This window comes from Haemaphysalis longicornis, unplaced genomic scaffold, assembly GCF_048455015.1.
Source record: "Haemaphysalis longicornis isolate Haplotype H1 unplaced genomic scaffold, Haemaphysalis longicornis Haplotype H1 scaffold_4, whole genome shotgun sequence".
In the NCBI taxonomy this organism is placed as follows: Eukaryota; Metazoa; Arthropoda; class Arachnida; order Ixodida; family Ixodidae; genus Haemaphysalis; species Haemaphysalis longicornis.
Genome location: NW_027526361.1, coordinates 54985630 through 55001405, shown reverse-complemented (window position 1 = coordinate 55001405; position 15776 = coordinate 54985630). Strand labels below are relative to the sequence as shown.

The window sequence follows — 15776 nt, the reverse complement described above, 5'->3', positions numbered from 1 at the left end:
CAACACCTACAGAGTTAGTCTGGTTCAATTGCGCATCATTTTACTCTGTAGATGAAGACTGCCAGAACAGAAATTTTACTACCTCCTTCAAGCTTAATTTTAACCACGTTCAATTGCATATTAAACATTAAACCATCTGCCCTGCATTCCCCAAGTTAGGTTTTCTTTTTAGCTATAAACAGGCTATGTCCGTCCCACCGAATGAGCTTGGCTCACTTCTTAGCAGGAAACAATGTCACCCAGTTGGCTCACATATGCAACTTCTGAACTTTTGCCTGAAAACCGTAGCAATGGTAGCATTAACTAGACTGTGCAAGCCACGTGATGAACGGTACACGAGGCGGTCCAAAATAACAGCGCATGTTTGCCTTAGTCCAGATTGCCACGCGCATGTTTGCCACGCTCGCATTGCGTCTTATGAAAATGTCTATGCATCGTACTCATTTTTTTTGCTGCCGGTGCAGACTCAGCCGGAACCTCGAACTCGTGGACTTCTGGGTCAAGGCCTTCCTCTTCTAGAGCCTAGAAGAGGGGAAGAAAAAAAGTAAGCCAATTTGATGCCAAGCAACTAGCAGCCCTCACTTTGGGCAAGAAACGAAATGCTGCCGCTTCTTCCCACTATTTCGATCTTTTGTGGCAGTACTACGGCCACTTCAGTGCTCACTAATCCTTACCACCATCCACTATTAATTTACCAGAACAAGGCCAGTAACCGCCATCTCTGTCTGAAGCGTTGTCACCATCACCGCCTTTATGCAGTGCTCACGGATTAAGATAACACTGCTGATACAAACTGCGAGGAAGAATAATTTTCAAGCGAATGTGCACGCCTAGTAAGCTTCATTGCTGCGGCGACATTCTTATCGCGTAGGCCATGTAGCTGTTTGCGTGCATTTGTTGTAGCTGGACATTGGAGAGTTTTAGCATAGCGTTACCTTGTTTATGTTACCGTTTACCGTGTCTGTGGGAGTCGACTGCGCAGCGCGAGTTACCGCGAATGGTAACTTATCGGCGCAGGCTTCACCGTCGCCAGCGGCTTCCGGTAACACGGTAAATGGTAATGCAAACACGGTAACAATATGCTAAAACTGCCTAATGAGTTGCTTCCCGGTGTGGCTACACATACGCTCCGAAACAGGTACTGGCATTCACAGGCTACCTCTGACGCATCTTTACGGCTATCTGTATTGCCAAATCCCTAGGTTTCTACGAGTGGAAAAGATTTGGAATCTGCAGGTAAATACGGCCGTAAGTTCGAACGGGTGCGTGCCATCGCGTGTCCCTGGAAAGTTTCAAAATGGTAAAGCCTTAGTCGACAAATGCCATACGAAGGCCGGAGGCTTTTTTGGCCGCCATTGTAATTAGCCTTCAGCGAGACTTCGTTTCAGCCAAATTTACTCATGAGAATTTTATGTCCATATATAAACAAAATAAAAACATGACACGAGGACACAGCAGATTCCGAAGCGCAGCAGCTGTCACCTTTTGGGAGAAAGTTCATGACACTTGCCCTTTGCATTTGCCAAAAAAAAAAACGCGACGCTTCCGGGGTCGCGCTACATTGCGGTCACCACGTAGATGCGCAACAAATTAGGGTACCACAACTACACCGATCGTAATGCCTTCGATCCACGCGGATTGGGGCGGGCAGCGAAGTGTGCTTTTCCGAATGACGTACTTACGAATAGAAAGCGCGTTACTCCATGGGAAGATAAATTACCTGACACAGCATCATTTGTTTGAAACGAGCTATGATTTGCGAGTATACGTGCGCGATTACTTCCAGGGGGGAGCCCGAGTGGCGAAAGTGAACAGGTGCGATTGGATGCCGTATTTATTAATAGAGAACAGAGTTATTTCATGAAAGGACAGATTATCGAACATTACGCGATTTATCCGAAACCCAACGCGGCTCGATTCTTTTTTATTTTTGTACGTGTATGTGCGCACGTTCACTTGCAGGAAGGGAAGGAAGGGAAGTGGCAAATGTGATACGCGGAAATAGCATGCAGCCCAACTGCGGCGGCTTCCGGCAAAAGAAAATCACAAAAACAGTGTCACGCCAGCGCCTCTAAAAGCTGAAGGTTTGAGCCGAAGAACGCGCAAGGCACGAACATATCGCGCGTATGTGAAACAGATCAGATGCGCAGGCCGAACATAAAGTAGGCCTAGAGCCCCTCCGGAACGCGCTCCAAGTTTTGAAAAACAATACCTTTGAAAGCCGCTCGACCAAAGCCGTTTTGCTGCCAGTCTTGTCCAACTCGCGTCCTTCCAGCTCAGCCCTTAGCTGAACAACTTTAAGCTCACTAATCTTCCTTTTAACAGTGGCACCATTCGCCGCGGCCGACGCCATTACACAACGATGAGAACGTGAACGCGTCGAATGCCACCGATGCAGAGATGCAGGCGATGCAGGTGGCAGATGGGGCGTTTGTAGGAGCGACGACAGCGGTATGCCACGGCGGCAACAGAAACAATCGTCAAAATTGAGAGCGAAAAATAAAGTCGAACTAAATAAGAGCTAAGGTGTTTTATATCTATTTTAAAGACCATATGAAAATAAACAAGCAAAAGTTGAAAAGCTAGTAAAACGAAGCACATGGGGCATTTGTTCTGTGGCGTGAACGTGCGTGAACTTCAAGCTGCTTCAAGCACTTCAAGAACACAACCGCGCGTGCACTTTCGCGTGCTTTCGACACTTTTCGCTCTTAGCGCACGTAAACTCGAGGCATTCTCTTACCTCGAGAAACTTTCGTTCTCTATGAGAACCCGGTGGAGTGCTTGAAAAGCTTGGAGCTCCAAGGACACGATGCAGCTTTTCAACTTGGCTGCAAGGCTTTCCAATTTACGGTGAGCTCAGGTTTAAGTTCATCGCACTTTTGTAGAGTTATGTTGCCCGTAAATGCCAGGAAACCCTACATTAGTGCTGTTCCTACTTTCAGGCTGACGGCGCCGGCTCAGCGTGTGCTGCCGTCGACTGCCTTTGCCTTTAGGCATTTGCACACAACGCCTCAACTCAGGTTAGTAACGATCCCTCCTAAATCCGGCGCAGCGCTAACTCTTGAAACGGTTATCACTGCAGTGCCGAGCCCCTCAAAAAGAAGAAGCGAATCGATCCAGCCATCCTGCGAATGAGGGAAGAGCGTCGCAAGCGAAGGATTGAAAAGGGGATCCGCCAGCTCAAGAGACATGCCAAAAAGTACAAGCCAATAGAAGAACTAGAAGTCTCACCGACGCTGCAAAAAGAACTGGGGTAAGCATAGCATGCTTTCGTGGCCCGTTTTGTATGACTAGTCATAGTGCCAAACCGAAGAGAACTAAAAAAATGAAAGGCCAAAAAATGTTGTTACAGGAAAAGACATTGGACAGCACACAGACTTCTAAGGGGAACCACTTCGTCAGCCGAAGCAGCAACAGTATACATTGCATCAAAGCCAGTCCTTACATGATCCCAAATGTAGAAAAAAATCGAGGACCAGAAGCAGTTCTCTGAACGAGTAGACTTGCTATGCAGCATGAGGCATTACTCAATCGTCTGCCGCCTGCCTAACAGTGCAAGCCTGACTTTTAGCCATCGTCAGAAGCTTGTAGCCCAGACGGCACCACTGCCACACTTGAAAAAAGGAAATAAAAAGTAGTTGGGTGGAGGGGCTTCCTGACGTATGTACAGTCAGGCTCAATTTGAAGGTTATCGCGAGAGCACCGAGCAAGCAAGACCAGAGCGCCGTTCTGTGGCACTTTTATTCATTCGCGAAGATGAGATTATGCTGCCCTTTGTCACCCCTTGGCTGTTGCATAAAATTTACTCACCCCCTTCTGCAAAGACCGACTGCTGCAGTTATTAGATGCGACGCATCTCTTGCTCTGAGGCATGTCCCTCCTGCGTCGGCGTAGTCCAGCGTCCACACGCCAGCTGCGCATGCGCGACTCTCCTCCCGTCTTCTCTCCAACAGCTGTGCGCGCAACGCTCTCACTCCGCCTCATTATCATAAACAACAGCTGTGTGCGCGCGCTTCGCTCGCTTCGCTCCCGTCACGCAAGTGTGCGCATGCGCGACTCTCCTATGTTGTCTCCTCTCCTGGAGGCGCTGTGAATATAAAGCGGGTATCGCGCTGCGGCGGTTCAGTCAGCGCTCGCTCTCGTTCGACTCCGCGTCACTGTGCTTCACGACTGCGTGCTTGACTTGATCCTTCCGATGAAGACGTGATGGAAGCGACGGTCCCTTCATGAAAAGTAAAATTACGCCCATCTTCCCGCGTATGAGAACACCCGCATGTGATGGAATGTATCATACGCATTCACAACACGTTTCACCCGATTTAGAGAATCAACCCAATGGAAACGCCAATTGAACCCCCCGATGCGTCGCATCACACCAGGGTTCCCTCGCGGGAAGATGGGCGTAATTTTTTCTTCATTCCTTTTTGGGTGACGTATCCGCGTTTTGTTCTTCGGCAACCTGATAACACCGAAGGTACCTCAGGATTGCGGCATTGCGAAAGCAAATTACAATTTTTTACACAACAATGCCCCGGCATGCCGGCATAGTTACTCTGAGAAGGTTGCGTATCAGTGTGAAGTATGTCGATGACAAGAGAAAAAGATAAAGAAAAAAAGAAGCGACGTGGCCTTTTTCGTTTTTGACGGCAGTGCGCGCACTGCCTGGAACAGCCATGGGAGAAGCAAACCTAGCATAATCTCGTTGTGGCTGGTGCTAAAAAGTGTCACGCTGAGGCGCTGTCGTCGCGGTCGGTCGGTGCTCCCGCGATAATCTTCATATTGATCCCGACTGTACACACGTTTATGTGTGGACAGATATTTAGTTGAAGCCAGGTGTACACCACACAGTTCAAGAGAATCCCCCGCGTCAACTACATTTACACTATTCCCATCCATAGGACTGATGGTAAATGTGTGGACTAGCAAAATATGTATGCCCCAAGCTCATCTTTTGGGCCACTGAGCCGCCACACTGAAACGGAGAGGAGGAGGTGTGTATCGAATATTGAGTGGATATGTATTTGGATGTAGGGCTTGTCCCTTTGAAATCGGCAAAGCTGACTCGCAAGAAAATGTTGAGTGTCCTAGCCACACGATCTAACGGGTAAAGTTGTGCTCAATAGACTTAATGACGTACATCACATTGTACAAAAGTTACAGGGCATAATATGGGAGGAGGGCTACTCCTTGCTTACCTGGGGCATGCACAGAGGCATGTTCTGCCACATTATGTGCAGTCCAACTGTTCTGTCCTTCCCACTGACCTTGAAACATGGGGGTATATTTTCCTCGCGTGCTGCCCTCTGGCCGTGTGAAAATGAAGGGGAAGTGAAAGCTAGAAATTCGCTGTACCTACAACATCCGTCCCAGAACTGAGAAAAGAAGCAGGTGAAAAGTGGTCTGCCGCCCCCTATAATGACACCCAGAAAAGGCTTCACGTGAGCATGCTGGGAGACTGATGGCCGGACATCTGTTCCAAAATCTTATAAAACGCGGTGAACCGAGATGAATGCACCAAAATCCAGAGGCATCCTAAAAGGAATTGATGCGACTCGGGAACGTAGGACCTCGTACAGCAGTGCTAGATTCGGTAGTGGCTTCTGATAGGTGGACCAGATTGGGCCCAACTAGTGTAGAAGTGCCTGGTGTGAAGTGTTCTTACCTTTCATTCCGCCTTTCCCAAATGGGGGCCATAGTTATTTCTCAAACAGAGAAAGTTACTTTTCCTTTCTTTCCGAATCGTAAAAAGGTAGGTTTTTAAAAGCGCAAACTTTTTACTTTTGTCAGTGACGCCCAAAGGGGCAACGCTGACACAAAGATCGCTGCAAGCTTTTCGAATGTCTTGTGCCTCTAGTAAATTCAGTTTAATTCTTGCTCTGTTTTGTCCAAGAATAGCGATGCTGCTGAAGGCCTAGAATGTTAACAAGAGGCTAAAGCTAGTGACATGAAGGATGAACACACATTTAAAAGAAAGGAATGCGAGCCAGTCAATGCAAAGCCTTACTGATATTTAGATCTGTGCTGTACCTCTAGGCATTAGTGGTCAAGAGCTTTTGGAATATCTACCGCGATCTTACCCGTCAGAAAGAAAAAGAAAATGAGAATTACGTTTTAAACTAAAATAGAGCCTAGAAGAATGAGGACCTAGAAAAAGAAACATCATGTCCCTGTCCTAGTGCACTCCTGCAGTTAAACCATGAACCAACTCGCCCAGCTTGGTTTATTGGATTATGTTTGCGTGGATTTGTACATTCTTTGATCTAGGACTGCTCGTAACCAGACAAGCATAAACCCAGTTTCGTTTCCCCTTCCTAATAATAAAGAGCAGGTTTCGTGTAATGTGCTGCCTTCACTGTATTACACATCCACGGTTGCTGTTGTCGACATGGGTGTGTTTTTTTATTAAACCTGCCGTTGGGAGTTGCTGTGCCACCTTGTATCCACAATCACCGCCTCGTTTTTGTTGTTGTTTTTTTGTTCTTCCAGGTGTAGGTATTGACTGGTCCAGCTTCCTTCTCTCTGCAGTGCTGTCGATGCATCGGGGTTGTGTGTTCTTATTCCTCGTCTTCATAGTGGCACCCTTGTCACTGCAGGCTGAGGCACAGGGCCCTGCCGGTCCTGGACCACGAGACGTGCCAGCTGCGAGAGGCGATGCAGCGCGCCTGGAGCATCTACTGCATGAGGAAGCACCAGAACGAGGCCGCCATGCTGGAGCGCGTCGTGGCCACACAGCAGACGGCCCTGGAGATGCTCAGGGAGGTCTCCGAGGAGCTGTACCAAGCTGCCATACAGGTGGGAGCACCGCCAAGCTGTGCAAAACAGTGGGCCGTATCGATTACTGGTCCCTAACTGTACACGGGCTGCTGGTGACGTGATCTGGCACTCGATTTTCCTGTGTATTCCTATGGGACCCCCGGTCCGAAAGCAGTCCTCGGGACAGTCCAGGACTGGTAAATCAAGGCGGTCCAGTGTGGCCTATTGCAGAGATCGTCTCGCTATGACAGAAGCTCAGCAGAGTTCCAGCAGAAATAAGCGGAGTTCTCAAATGAAGTTTTGTGGTTTAATTTCGGAACATCGCATTTTTAGAGGTTTTGTGGACGTGTTTACCTTCAGCTCATTAATGCTCTAGAATATGCACTTTCAGAGGTTGCAAATTTCAGGTGCAGTTCTCTTTGTTTTAAATAAGACGTTGAGGAAGCACTGGAATGTGCCAGCAAGCTTTGCAGGTTTTATTATTTGCTTGACTATTAGCTTGGGGCAACATATGAAATGCCAGTCATTTGATGCATTGCATGTGGAAAGAGCATTTGGGTTTTTCTGTTCAGCATTCTTTGCATTAACTGTGCAGAAATGGAAATAATGTAATCATGATTTGCGGATTCTCTTGTCTGTGATATTTGACATCCATCCTGCCAGTTGTCAAAAGTTTATGGTGCACTTTTCGCAGCCATAAAATGCGGCATCTACTACTATCTCACGAGCGAACAACCCCACACAGTTTTTATCTCAAGTGTGGCTCTTTCTGTGCAACCGGAGAAAAAAAACTTAATGGAATGTTCTAGTACCAGCACATTTCTGACACACTAAGAAGGTGTGTCACTAAGTCCACGCACACACATTTTGAGACAACTGCAGTCCCCCTGCATTGTATTGTGACTTGAGGCAAGAGCTTCAACGAACACATAAATGAGGCCCCTTGTTAACTTTGACTGGCCAAATAGTGCAGGTGCACCTTTCTGCGTACCGAATATGGATTTCAACGTATTTTCAGGAGGGCTTAGCTACAGTCAGACTTTGACTAAGCTGTAGATTTTGATGCCTACAGAAAACTCAATTTTGAAATACCAAAGTTTGTTAATGTTTTAAACTTGGCGATCTCAACCAGAAGCAGGCTGGTTTCCCAGTGCATTTTGGTGCTCAAAAATAATGGTTACTATCTATGGCAGTGTGCTGCTATAAGTTTGTATGCCGTCAATTCATTTATTCATTTGTAATCCTTGAATTGGAAGTGGGGAAAAGGGCGGCTGTAAGCTGTGAATATGTACTTGGAAGACGACCATACGTCCTCATTGTTCAACAAAAAATGTGTGATCTGTTAATTTAGTTTTCTCAAGCCACACGTGTTTCATTCCTTTAGCTGAAGTGGCATTTATGGGGCAGTTAGCAGACTATCCCCATACAGGGCTACATGCTTGGCTGGTGTCGAAAATGAGCGGGCATTTATTTATTTTTGGTCTTGGACTAGAATCGAGCAAAACTCTTTGTGGAAAATGTCACTCCTTTCCTTTTCAGCCGGACGAGAGCCTGCTTCCTGCACAGTTCAAGGCCATAGTTTCAACGCCACCCATTGAAAACTATGACGTGCCCGATGGGAAATACGTGGACACCACGAAAAAATGGAGGCCATGAGAGGTTGTTTGTTGAAATTGTGAACCTTAGTAAACGTGTAGTTACGACACCCCTGTGCTGTGCTGGATGATGAATTGAGATTTGCAATGTCCGACAAAAATTCACGTGTTTAACTAAATGTATAACTTGGGGCTGTGGGGAGCGGGGAGTGAATTACTGTTCAAATGTGTCGAGAACTGGGCCAGTTGGTACAGATTCATTGTGATGAAACAGCACACAACAACCAGGACAGAAAGACGAGAACAACAACACGAGCGCTGAGCTGTTGCCCTCTTGTCCTGGTTTTTGCGCGTTGTTTCACCACAGTGAACTACTGGCACGGATGGGTTTTTTTTATTATTATTATTTATTTACAATCACGGCCGTTTAAACAAACTGGGTATGCATTAGTTTTTGTCATGTTTGAAAATGATCACTTGACACCAGTAGTGCCAGCAGACTAGTTTCTTTTCGGTATAAGTTTACAGCAGCCTTGCCTAGTCCCCGAACATTCCTTTGTGTGCAAGTTTTTTGGGAGTCGTGAGATAGTCAAAGTACCGAGTCAATGGATTGGTTTTACTGAACTAAGGGGGCATGCTCACTGCTTCTACTACAGTCACGCTGTGAGTATTACTAGTAATGCGGACACGTCACAGCTTTGTGCACACCTCCGTTATAGCCACCCTGGCTTTGGCAACGGGAGCGTGATGATTTATTCCAGAGCCACTTTAAGTTTCTACACCAAAAGGCTACAGTTCCGGAGAGTTTTGTGTTAATGGCAGCCCAGTGCCAAGATAGAAAAAGGAAGTGAAATAGAAGTATTGAATGCAGCAGTTGAAATTAGCTTTCGGTTATGACACACGAAACTAGAGACAGGCATGTAGTGTGCGGATCCAAGGAAGTTCCTGGAGAGACTAGTTTTGTGGTGAAAAAAAATTCTCTTCAGTCCTTCTTCTGCTGTCTCTTAGAAGCAGAAAAATAATGACCCCACTCGTAATTCTGGTCTTCATTTGCAAGTTATGAATACGACTGGGGTGACATGGGCTCAGACAAACATTTGCTTCGATAAAAGCGGGAAAGAGCACCCGCCCGCATGTTTATTCTATACAAGTCAACAGGCTTCTCAAAGGTCGCCCGACATTCACCGACGTTCAGAATGGTTGCCGACAGCGGAGCTCACGGTAAACAACATATACCTGGCGAGAAAAAACAAGCTTTGTGAATGATCCCTCTTTAGCTTGGAACGAAACATGCTTTACACGCATCAAAAAAATATGCAAGCCACGCTTCAGAAGCGAATAAATAATTGAGCACACAAACAAGATTACGATGACTGTGCCACTGTTAACAACATGCTAACACCAGCCTGGGTTGGTAGTGAGACAATCCAGAATGAAAAAGCATATGGCGGCTAAAAAAATGACAAAACAAAAGTAGCATAAATCTCTTGCAACACCGTTGCTTTTTCATTCCTTAAGATGCCATAAAAATGATTGGGCTTGAGGTAAGAATAGCACAAAATAAAACCAAACACGCACAAGTGTTAAGCTTGTTTGTTTTGACAAATGGAAGCAATGCTGTTGAAGTGGTCGCATAACTGCTGCCCAGAGCAACCCTTTTGGGCAACACCAGCACTTCACTCACAAACATTCGACAAAGAGCAAAGAGCTATTGAACAAATTTCCCCTTACTTTCTTGCCACAAACGGTACATGGTTGCCCATTACCCGGCTACATTTCCAAAAAGAAAGCAACCCCCGAATTCAACATGTACATCAGTCGTTTTAATATGCTTGAGCAAGGCTGACTGAAAGCTTCCATGAAAGCAACACGTCTAGGGTAGCAAGGAGAAAATAAGCCTAGCTATGTAACTGAGCAAGTGATAAGACTATTTTCTCATAGCAAGAGTTGCTGACTGGATATTCTCGAACATGTTAAATGACAAAGAACCAACAACAATATTCCATTCAAGTCCTACAAAAATTGATTAAATTTACATCCAAAGTAAAGCACGAGTTAAACTGACGGGTCCCCAGATCAGGCATACTCGTACTTAGGCAAGGTCCAGGAGGAAAAGCGTCAACCTTGTTTCTGCTAGATTCGTTAAGCCATATGAACAATTAATAATGACTTATGATACGCAGGCCCTAATAGCAGGGCGCTAAGTAAAGTTGAACAAAGGCAGGAAGTGAAGTGAATTGCTCGACCCAATTTGCAAAAACCGCGCGCAGGCAGTACTAGTGCATCATTTGGCTCGCACACAGGCGGCCTAGCTGCACAACGGAATGATAGACTGCACCTTTCCCAAGCACTGCTGGTAGAGTGCAAGTACCGCAGTGGCAGCACAGAACCAAAGGGAGGACAGGGAAAACGATTACGAAATGTACAAAGGAAGGGGCTGGAGAAGAGGGAGCATTTGCTTCAAAGGATAAGCAGGCTGGGTTGTAAGCAATGAATGACGATACGTGAAAGGGGCAGTGCAGAAAGCAGTCGGTGGACAGCAGGTGAAGTGGTTGAGTGGGCAGCACGCGGTAGCCACAGGCTTGCAGAAACAATTTGTTTGCCCATGTCGCTGGTGTCTAACGTGTGTTGCTTGGGCAGAAAACATGGCCCTGTCCTTTGAACTGCTTTATCGTACCAAACATACCATAATGTATAGCTTTTTCTGCTAAGTGCAATCCAATAAAAATTTACCCTTATTAAATGGGAGCGCGAAAGCGTTTCCTTGGCAAGCTTCGTCGATGAGTGTTCTGCCATATTGGTGCTAAGCTTGCAACCGCGACATAAGGTTCACGTCAGATTCACCGCAGCTACTTATTGCAGAATCAATTTCCATGCTGTGGCGAAACTGGCTCCACAGAAGCTGCAGGCTGTGCTTTATTTCTTATATTTTTTTTATATTTCAGGTACTTTATTTCTTATATTTTTATTTTTTCCGATGCGCATGCTATGAAATGCATCACAGCCAATAGGAATTGAGCACGCACTGAGTATGTCTTGGTGGTTTGTTTTATTTTTATATGCGTGCGCTATAAATCCCGTCGATGCCATTGGGAACTGAGCGCATGCCAAGGGGCAGGCGTTTTGTGGATGCTTTTTGCAGACACCAACCGAATGTACCCTTGTGGACGCCAGCCTAGCCAAGTAACACGTTAGCAGTAATACAGAAGTAACGTTCCCACACAGCTTTTTCGATGCATCCTGAAATGAGTGCACCTCTAAGCCTAACGAGGACGCTCAAGCTGTTATCACAGCAACAAGCACAGAGGCAGGACTGGAAACCAGCACGGCATTTGCCCCATCAAGACTCCGCATCCGTGCTCATTCGAGTCACCTCTGCATTTATAAACACAGTTTAATGCGTCATCGGCAGTAAAGGATTGACACAAGCCAAAGCACACTTTTGGGCTAGCTTGTTCGTGGCTGGTTGGAAAAAGCACAAATAATGGGGATAAGGGGAGGGAGGAAACACACAAAACGGGCGCTGGTTGCCACCTAAAGCATCTAATGCTACGATGACAACTATGTACTTAAATATGATAAGTGGGCCGTGTGACAGACAACAATGGCGTGCCCATGGTATCACATTGCTTACACCAAAAGATCCAAATTTTAATGCGAAAGCATTGGTTCACTATGCTGGTCGAAAATCTGGCATCTATGGCACACAAACGGGCTGAATGCTCAAACAGAAAATTGAAGCGCGTCCACTCATTGTGAGAACTGTCGAAGTGTGGAGCAGTGATTCGCCAGAGGGGCTGTGGGGCCCTCTCTTGGCTAATTTCAGTATCAGCCTGGCATTGATACCCAAAGTAGTCAACAGAGGGCACTGCAGTTCCTGAAGAAGCCTCTAAAAAGATACTGGATTGAGTTTTCATTAATTTTGGGTAATTAATGTGTAAATTCATGACGTTTTCCTTGTTTTATATTGTTGCGTGTTTATTTGTGGCCTAGCAACGGCAGCCTCTGGGGCAATGGTGCAGCGCAAAGATCACACCAACACTTTCCATGCGAGTAAAGCGTGTCTGTGGCGCAATGGGATTGACGTCGGCTTTGTAACGTGAGGAACCCAGGTTCAATCCTGACCAGTAGAAGCAGTTATGTTTGAAGCCTCTGTTAGGATGCGTGACGCTGTGACTACAGTGGCTAGATATCTTGACCCCAGACGAGCTGTGGCTACAAGCCGAGCCCCTGAAGTGCTCTGCACTTAAAAACAGGTAAGTGAATGCGCAGAATGAAGTCGCATTTCTCAGGGAAGCTCCTATAAACAAAATACAGTAGACTCGCGGTAATTCAAACTCTGATAATTCGTACTTTCGGTTAATTCAAACAAAATTCAAATTTTTGCTCGGCCCGCTAAACTTTCAATGTATTTTAAAGCCACTTAATTCAAACTCCGTCATTCGGTTAATTCATGCTTTTTGCGCGTCCATATTGGAAAATATCTACTGCTTTCTCGCAACTATTTGAAAATTTGCGTACTGTAAAATCATAACAGTCAAAAAATGAAAAATAAGTGCCTCAAGCCTCCAAGGAAAAGGGTGTTCCCAGTAAACAAACGTATAAAACGAAGCACAAGTAAGGTAGACCGTGACGTTTCTCAACTTTCTAGCCTTGTTTCCCGTTTTCACGGTGCGAATTAGAAACCAAAAGAACAAACAGGCCTCAAAAAATGTATAACCATGATTGACTGCCTACACTTGTCGAAGCGGTCAAGATCACGTGGGCACTGTCGCAAAAACAAAAAGAAACAGAAAAATAAACCGGTTACGAAACTGACGCGCATGGCATTCGGCTTGTGGACCTTACGCCTCTGCTTTCTGTTCGTTTTGTGCAGTTTAAAACGCTTAGAAATTTAAAAAATGTAATTAAAATCAATGACTAATCATAATGTTTGCTGTCACCTTGCCCAGAGTCATATATACAGGGTGTTGCAACGATAACTGGAACACTTTAAAAATTTTTCCTGAGCGATCCACCGCTCTGTTCGCGCTCAAACTTCACAAAAAGGTCGCATTTTGTGGTCTATTTTGTTTGACACCGGGAGCAACAACGGTACTTACCTGTTTATTCTGAAAATAAATGAAAACGATTTTCGCCTATGGGAAAATGGCCGCTGATTTGAACGTGCGAGCCAGCGCAAGTTGATGTTGGAACGACGGAACCACCTGCAGAGTGAAACGCACGTTTGGGATTCACGTACGGAGCCAAATGGTGCAGCAGACGATCAGAAAATGCACCTAGAAATGAGCTAACAGACGATCAGAAAACCCGGTTTTCGGGCTCGCACGTCCAAATCGCCGCCATTTTCCCATAGGCGAAAATCGTTTTTATTTATTTTCAGAATAAACAGGTAAGTACCGTTGTTGTTCCCGGTGTCAAACAAAATAGACCACAAAATGCGACCTTTGTGTGAAGTTTGAGCGTGAACAGAGCGGCGGATCGCTCAGGAAAAATTTTTAAAGTGTTCCAGTTATCGTTGCAACACCCTGTATAAGAACTCCGGATAATTCAAACAAAATCCTGGGGTCCCTTCGAGTTCAAATTATCGCGAGTCGACTGTATTAACTGGGCCGAAAAAAAAGGGGAGGGGAGGCAGATTTGGCTTGGGTGATATCCGAACCAGGGGCCTCCTGACTGCGAGATGAGCATAGAACCCCTGGGCTGCCACAGCTCAATAATTCTAGCCGAATAAAGGTGAACATTGTGGATGGGTTGAGGCCTTGTGCTGAGGCCTAACAGGAGTGATCTCGGCGTGTGATACAGAAGTAGGAATTCAGCGAGTACGAAGGCATGTTTCCACTAATAGCGCTAACAAGGGCGGTCGGTCAAGCCTCTCGACTAGCAACGAAGAGAGGAAGAAACAGACACGGAGGAAAAAAAATGATGGCAATAATGCGAGATCACAGCTGACCACTGTAGGCACCAGCTGATGGCTGTGCATAAGCCCGCTACACATCGCAATCTAGACTTCTTTGAATTTCATTGGTGCGATGTGTACGGCGAGGGACCCTCACATGCCTACATGATCAAGAGCTGCGAAACGTGGTTGCCCACGGCAATACGAGCTAAGGAACGCAGCACAGAGCCAAACCAGCAACCAACACAGTGCTAAGGGATGGAAAATCACCCACCACAAAGAAAATTGAGAGCGAAGTAGCTGAGACGACAGGAAGAGAGAACCAGGAGGTGCAGCAGCGAACAAGCTGAAGCTACTGCTATGGACTACAAGGCGCCTACCTCGGCAGCAGCTGTGAAACAACTGCGGCTGCATAGTGCTGCCCCAACGGATCACACGCAAGCAGTAGTACCACGTAAAAGGCGAATGAAATATGCCACAACGGCACCCGTAATACAACATGACAGCACACACAATATCGGCACACTACCTGTTTGACAACTCAACACTAATGCTTTCGCGTTCACTACATCACAAGGAGTGTTGAAGTGTCACAGAACATTGCCTTTCTCAAAGATAAAGCAAAATGCGTAAAGAAGGGTTAAAGCAGTTGTCAATCATTCATGAGCAGCAAGCAACCCGGCGATTCAGTGAAAGGCGTGCCATCGTCCACCTTTGCTGGACGAGTATGCAGTTCTGAAATGACAGGAACACTCTAAGAGAAATGTTTGATGCTTATGCCACCTTCAAAAAAGGTGCATATTGCTCAGCTGCCCATCTTTGACACCTTTGGATGCCAAAATTAGGTACCTGGATGTCTAAAAGCCTGTTGTTACTTTCTAAAAAATTATTGATAGCTGTTTGACCTTGCCTCATTTTCGACAAAGGAAAACTTGTACCCTTCGGCATATCACCCTGACTGATATAGGGACACCATTTTTGGACTGATTGTCATTTGGCCCAACACACCACAACCCAGCCCTCTCTTCATTTCTTCTTTTGTTGTCACAATAAATACATTGGAGAGTCGGCACTCGTGCTGTGTGTTAGTTCCCCTTGTCCGCATTATTCACGCTGTTTTTAACAACCACACTGACACAAAGCAAACACACTCTTAAACTCGAGCAAAACATCGCAAAGGCAACACTGGACTGTGCAACAAAATCTACTGCTAGTCGCCTCACACAATCGTACTCTCTTCAAAGATATGTCCATTTTTCAGAAGTGAGAGGTGCATTAGAATTCCTAAGCATTTTTTTAGAAATGTAGTTCAAGCTAACTTATAATTACAAATACGTGAAATTAGCCATGGTTATAGAGCTGCCTCAGTGGTTCGAACACTTATAATTTGCCTCGAGGCAATGGATAAGAACACTAGTTACAGCCATTTTAAGGCTATGCTTCTGCAGAACCCCCATTTCCAAGTATAGAGCAACTTGGCATTGCTAAATGTTTTTGCAACTTCACTGTGCACTAAATATTTTAACTAG

General features: G+C 45.9%; 2 protein-coding genes across 47 annotated transcripts in view; one reads left to right on the top strand and one right to left on the bottom strand.

The window, feature by feature from the left end:
- The window catches only part of LOC144178716 (uncharacterized), a 30364-nt gene extending 27960 nt beyond the window's left edge, over window positions 1-2404 (bottom strand). For 32 of the 46 annotated variants that reach the window (XM_077706734.1, XM_077706737.1, XM_077706740.1 and 29 more), the window contains exons 1-2: window positions 2213-2404; window positions 441-522 (exon numbers count right to left, since the gene is read on the bottom strand). In XM_077706734.1, the coding sequence (XP_077562860.1) occupies window positions 441-522; window positions 2213-2353 (223 nt within the window). In that variant the 5' untranslated portion in view covers window positions 2354-2404. The remainder of the gene's footprint in view (window positions 1-440; window positions 523-2212) is intronic. The other 14 variants (XM_077706772.1, XM_077706775.1, XM_077706766.1 and 11 more) reach the window with 1 other exon arrangement.
- Window positions 2405-2641: 237 nt separating this feature from the next.
- On the top strand, window positions 2642-8458 carry Mrpl40 (mitochondrial ribosomal protein L40). The gene is made up of 5 exons (XM_077706791.1): window positions 2642-2850; window positions 2943-3020; window positions 3083-3253; window positions 6594-6792; window positions 8293-8458. The coding sequence occupies exons 1-5, from the start codon at window positions 2810-2812 to the stop codon at window positions 8407-8409; spliced, it is 606 nt and encodes a 201-aa protein (XP_077562917.1). The 5' UTR covers window positions 2642-2809; the 3' UTR covers window positions 8410-8458.
- Window positions 8459-15776: the final 7318 nt, after the last annotated feature.

What these genes read in the sequence shown, in the direction of transcription:
- Mrpl40 (XM_077706791.1), top strand. Translation starts at nt 2,810, where the DNA reads ATGCAGCTTTTCAACTTGGCTGCAAGGCTTTCCAATTTACG. An exon ending in GCAAGGCTTTCCAATTTACG is followed by an intron (nt 2,851 to 2,942) that starts GTGAGCTCAGGT and finishes TCCTACTTTCAG; the next exon opens with GCTGACGGCGCCGGCTCAGC. An exon ending in TGTACCAAGCTGCCATACAG is followed by an intron (nt 6,793 to 8,292) that starts GTGGGAGCACCG and finishes TTTCCTTTTCAG; the next exon opens with CCGGACGAGAGCCTGCTTCC.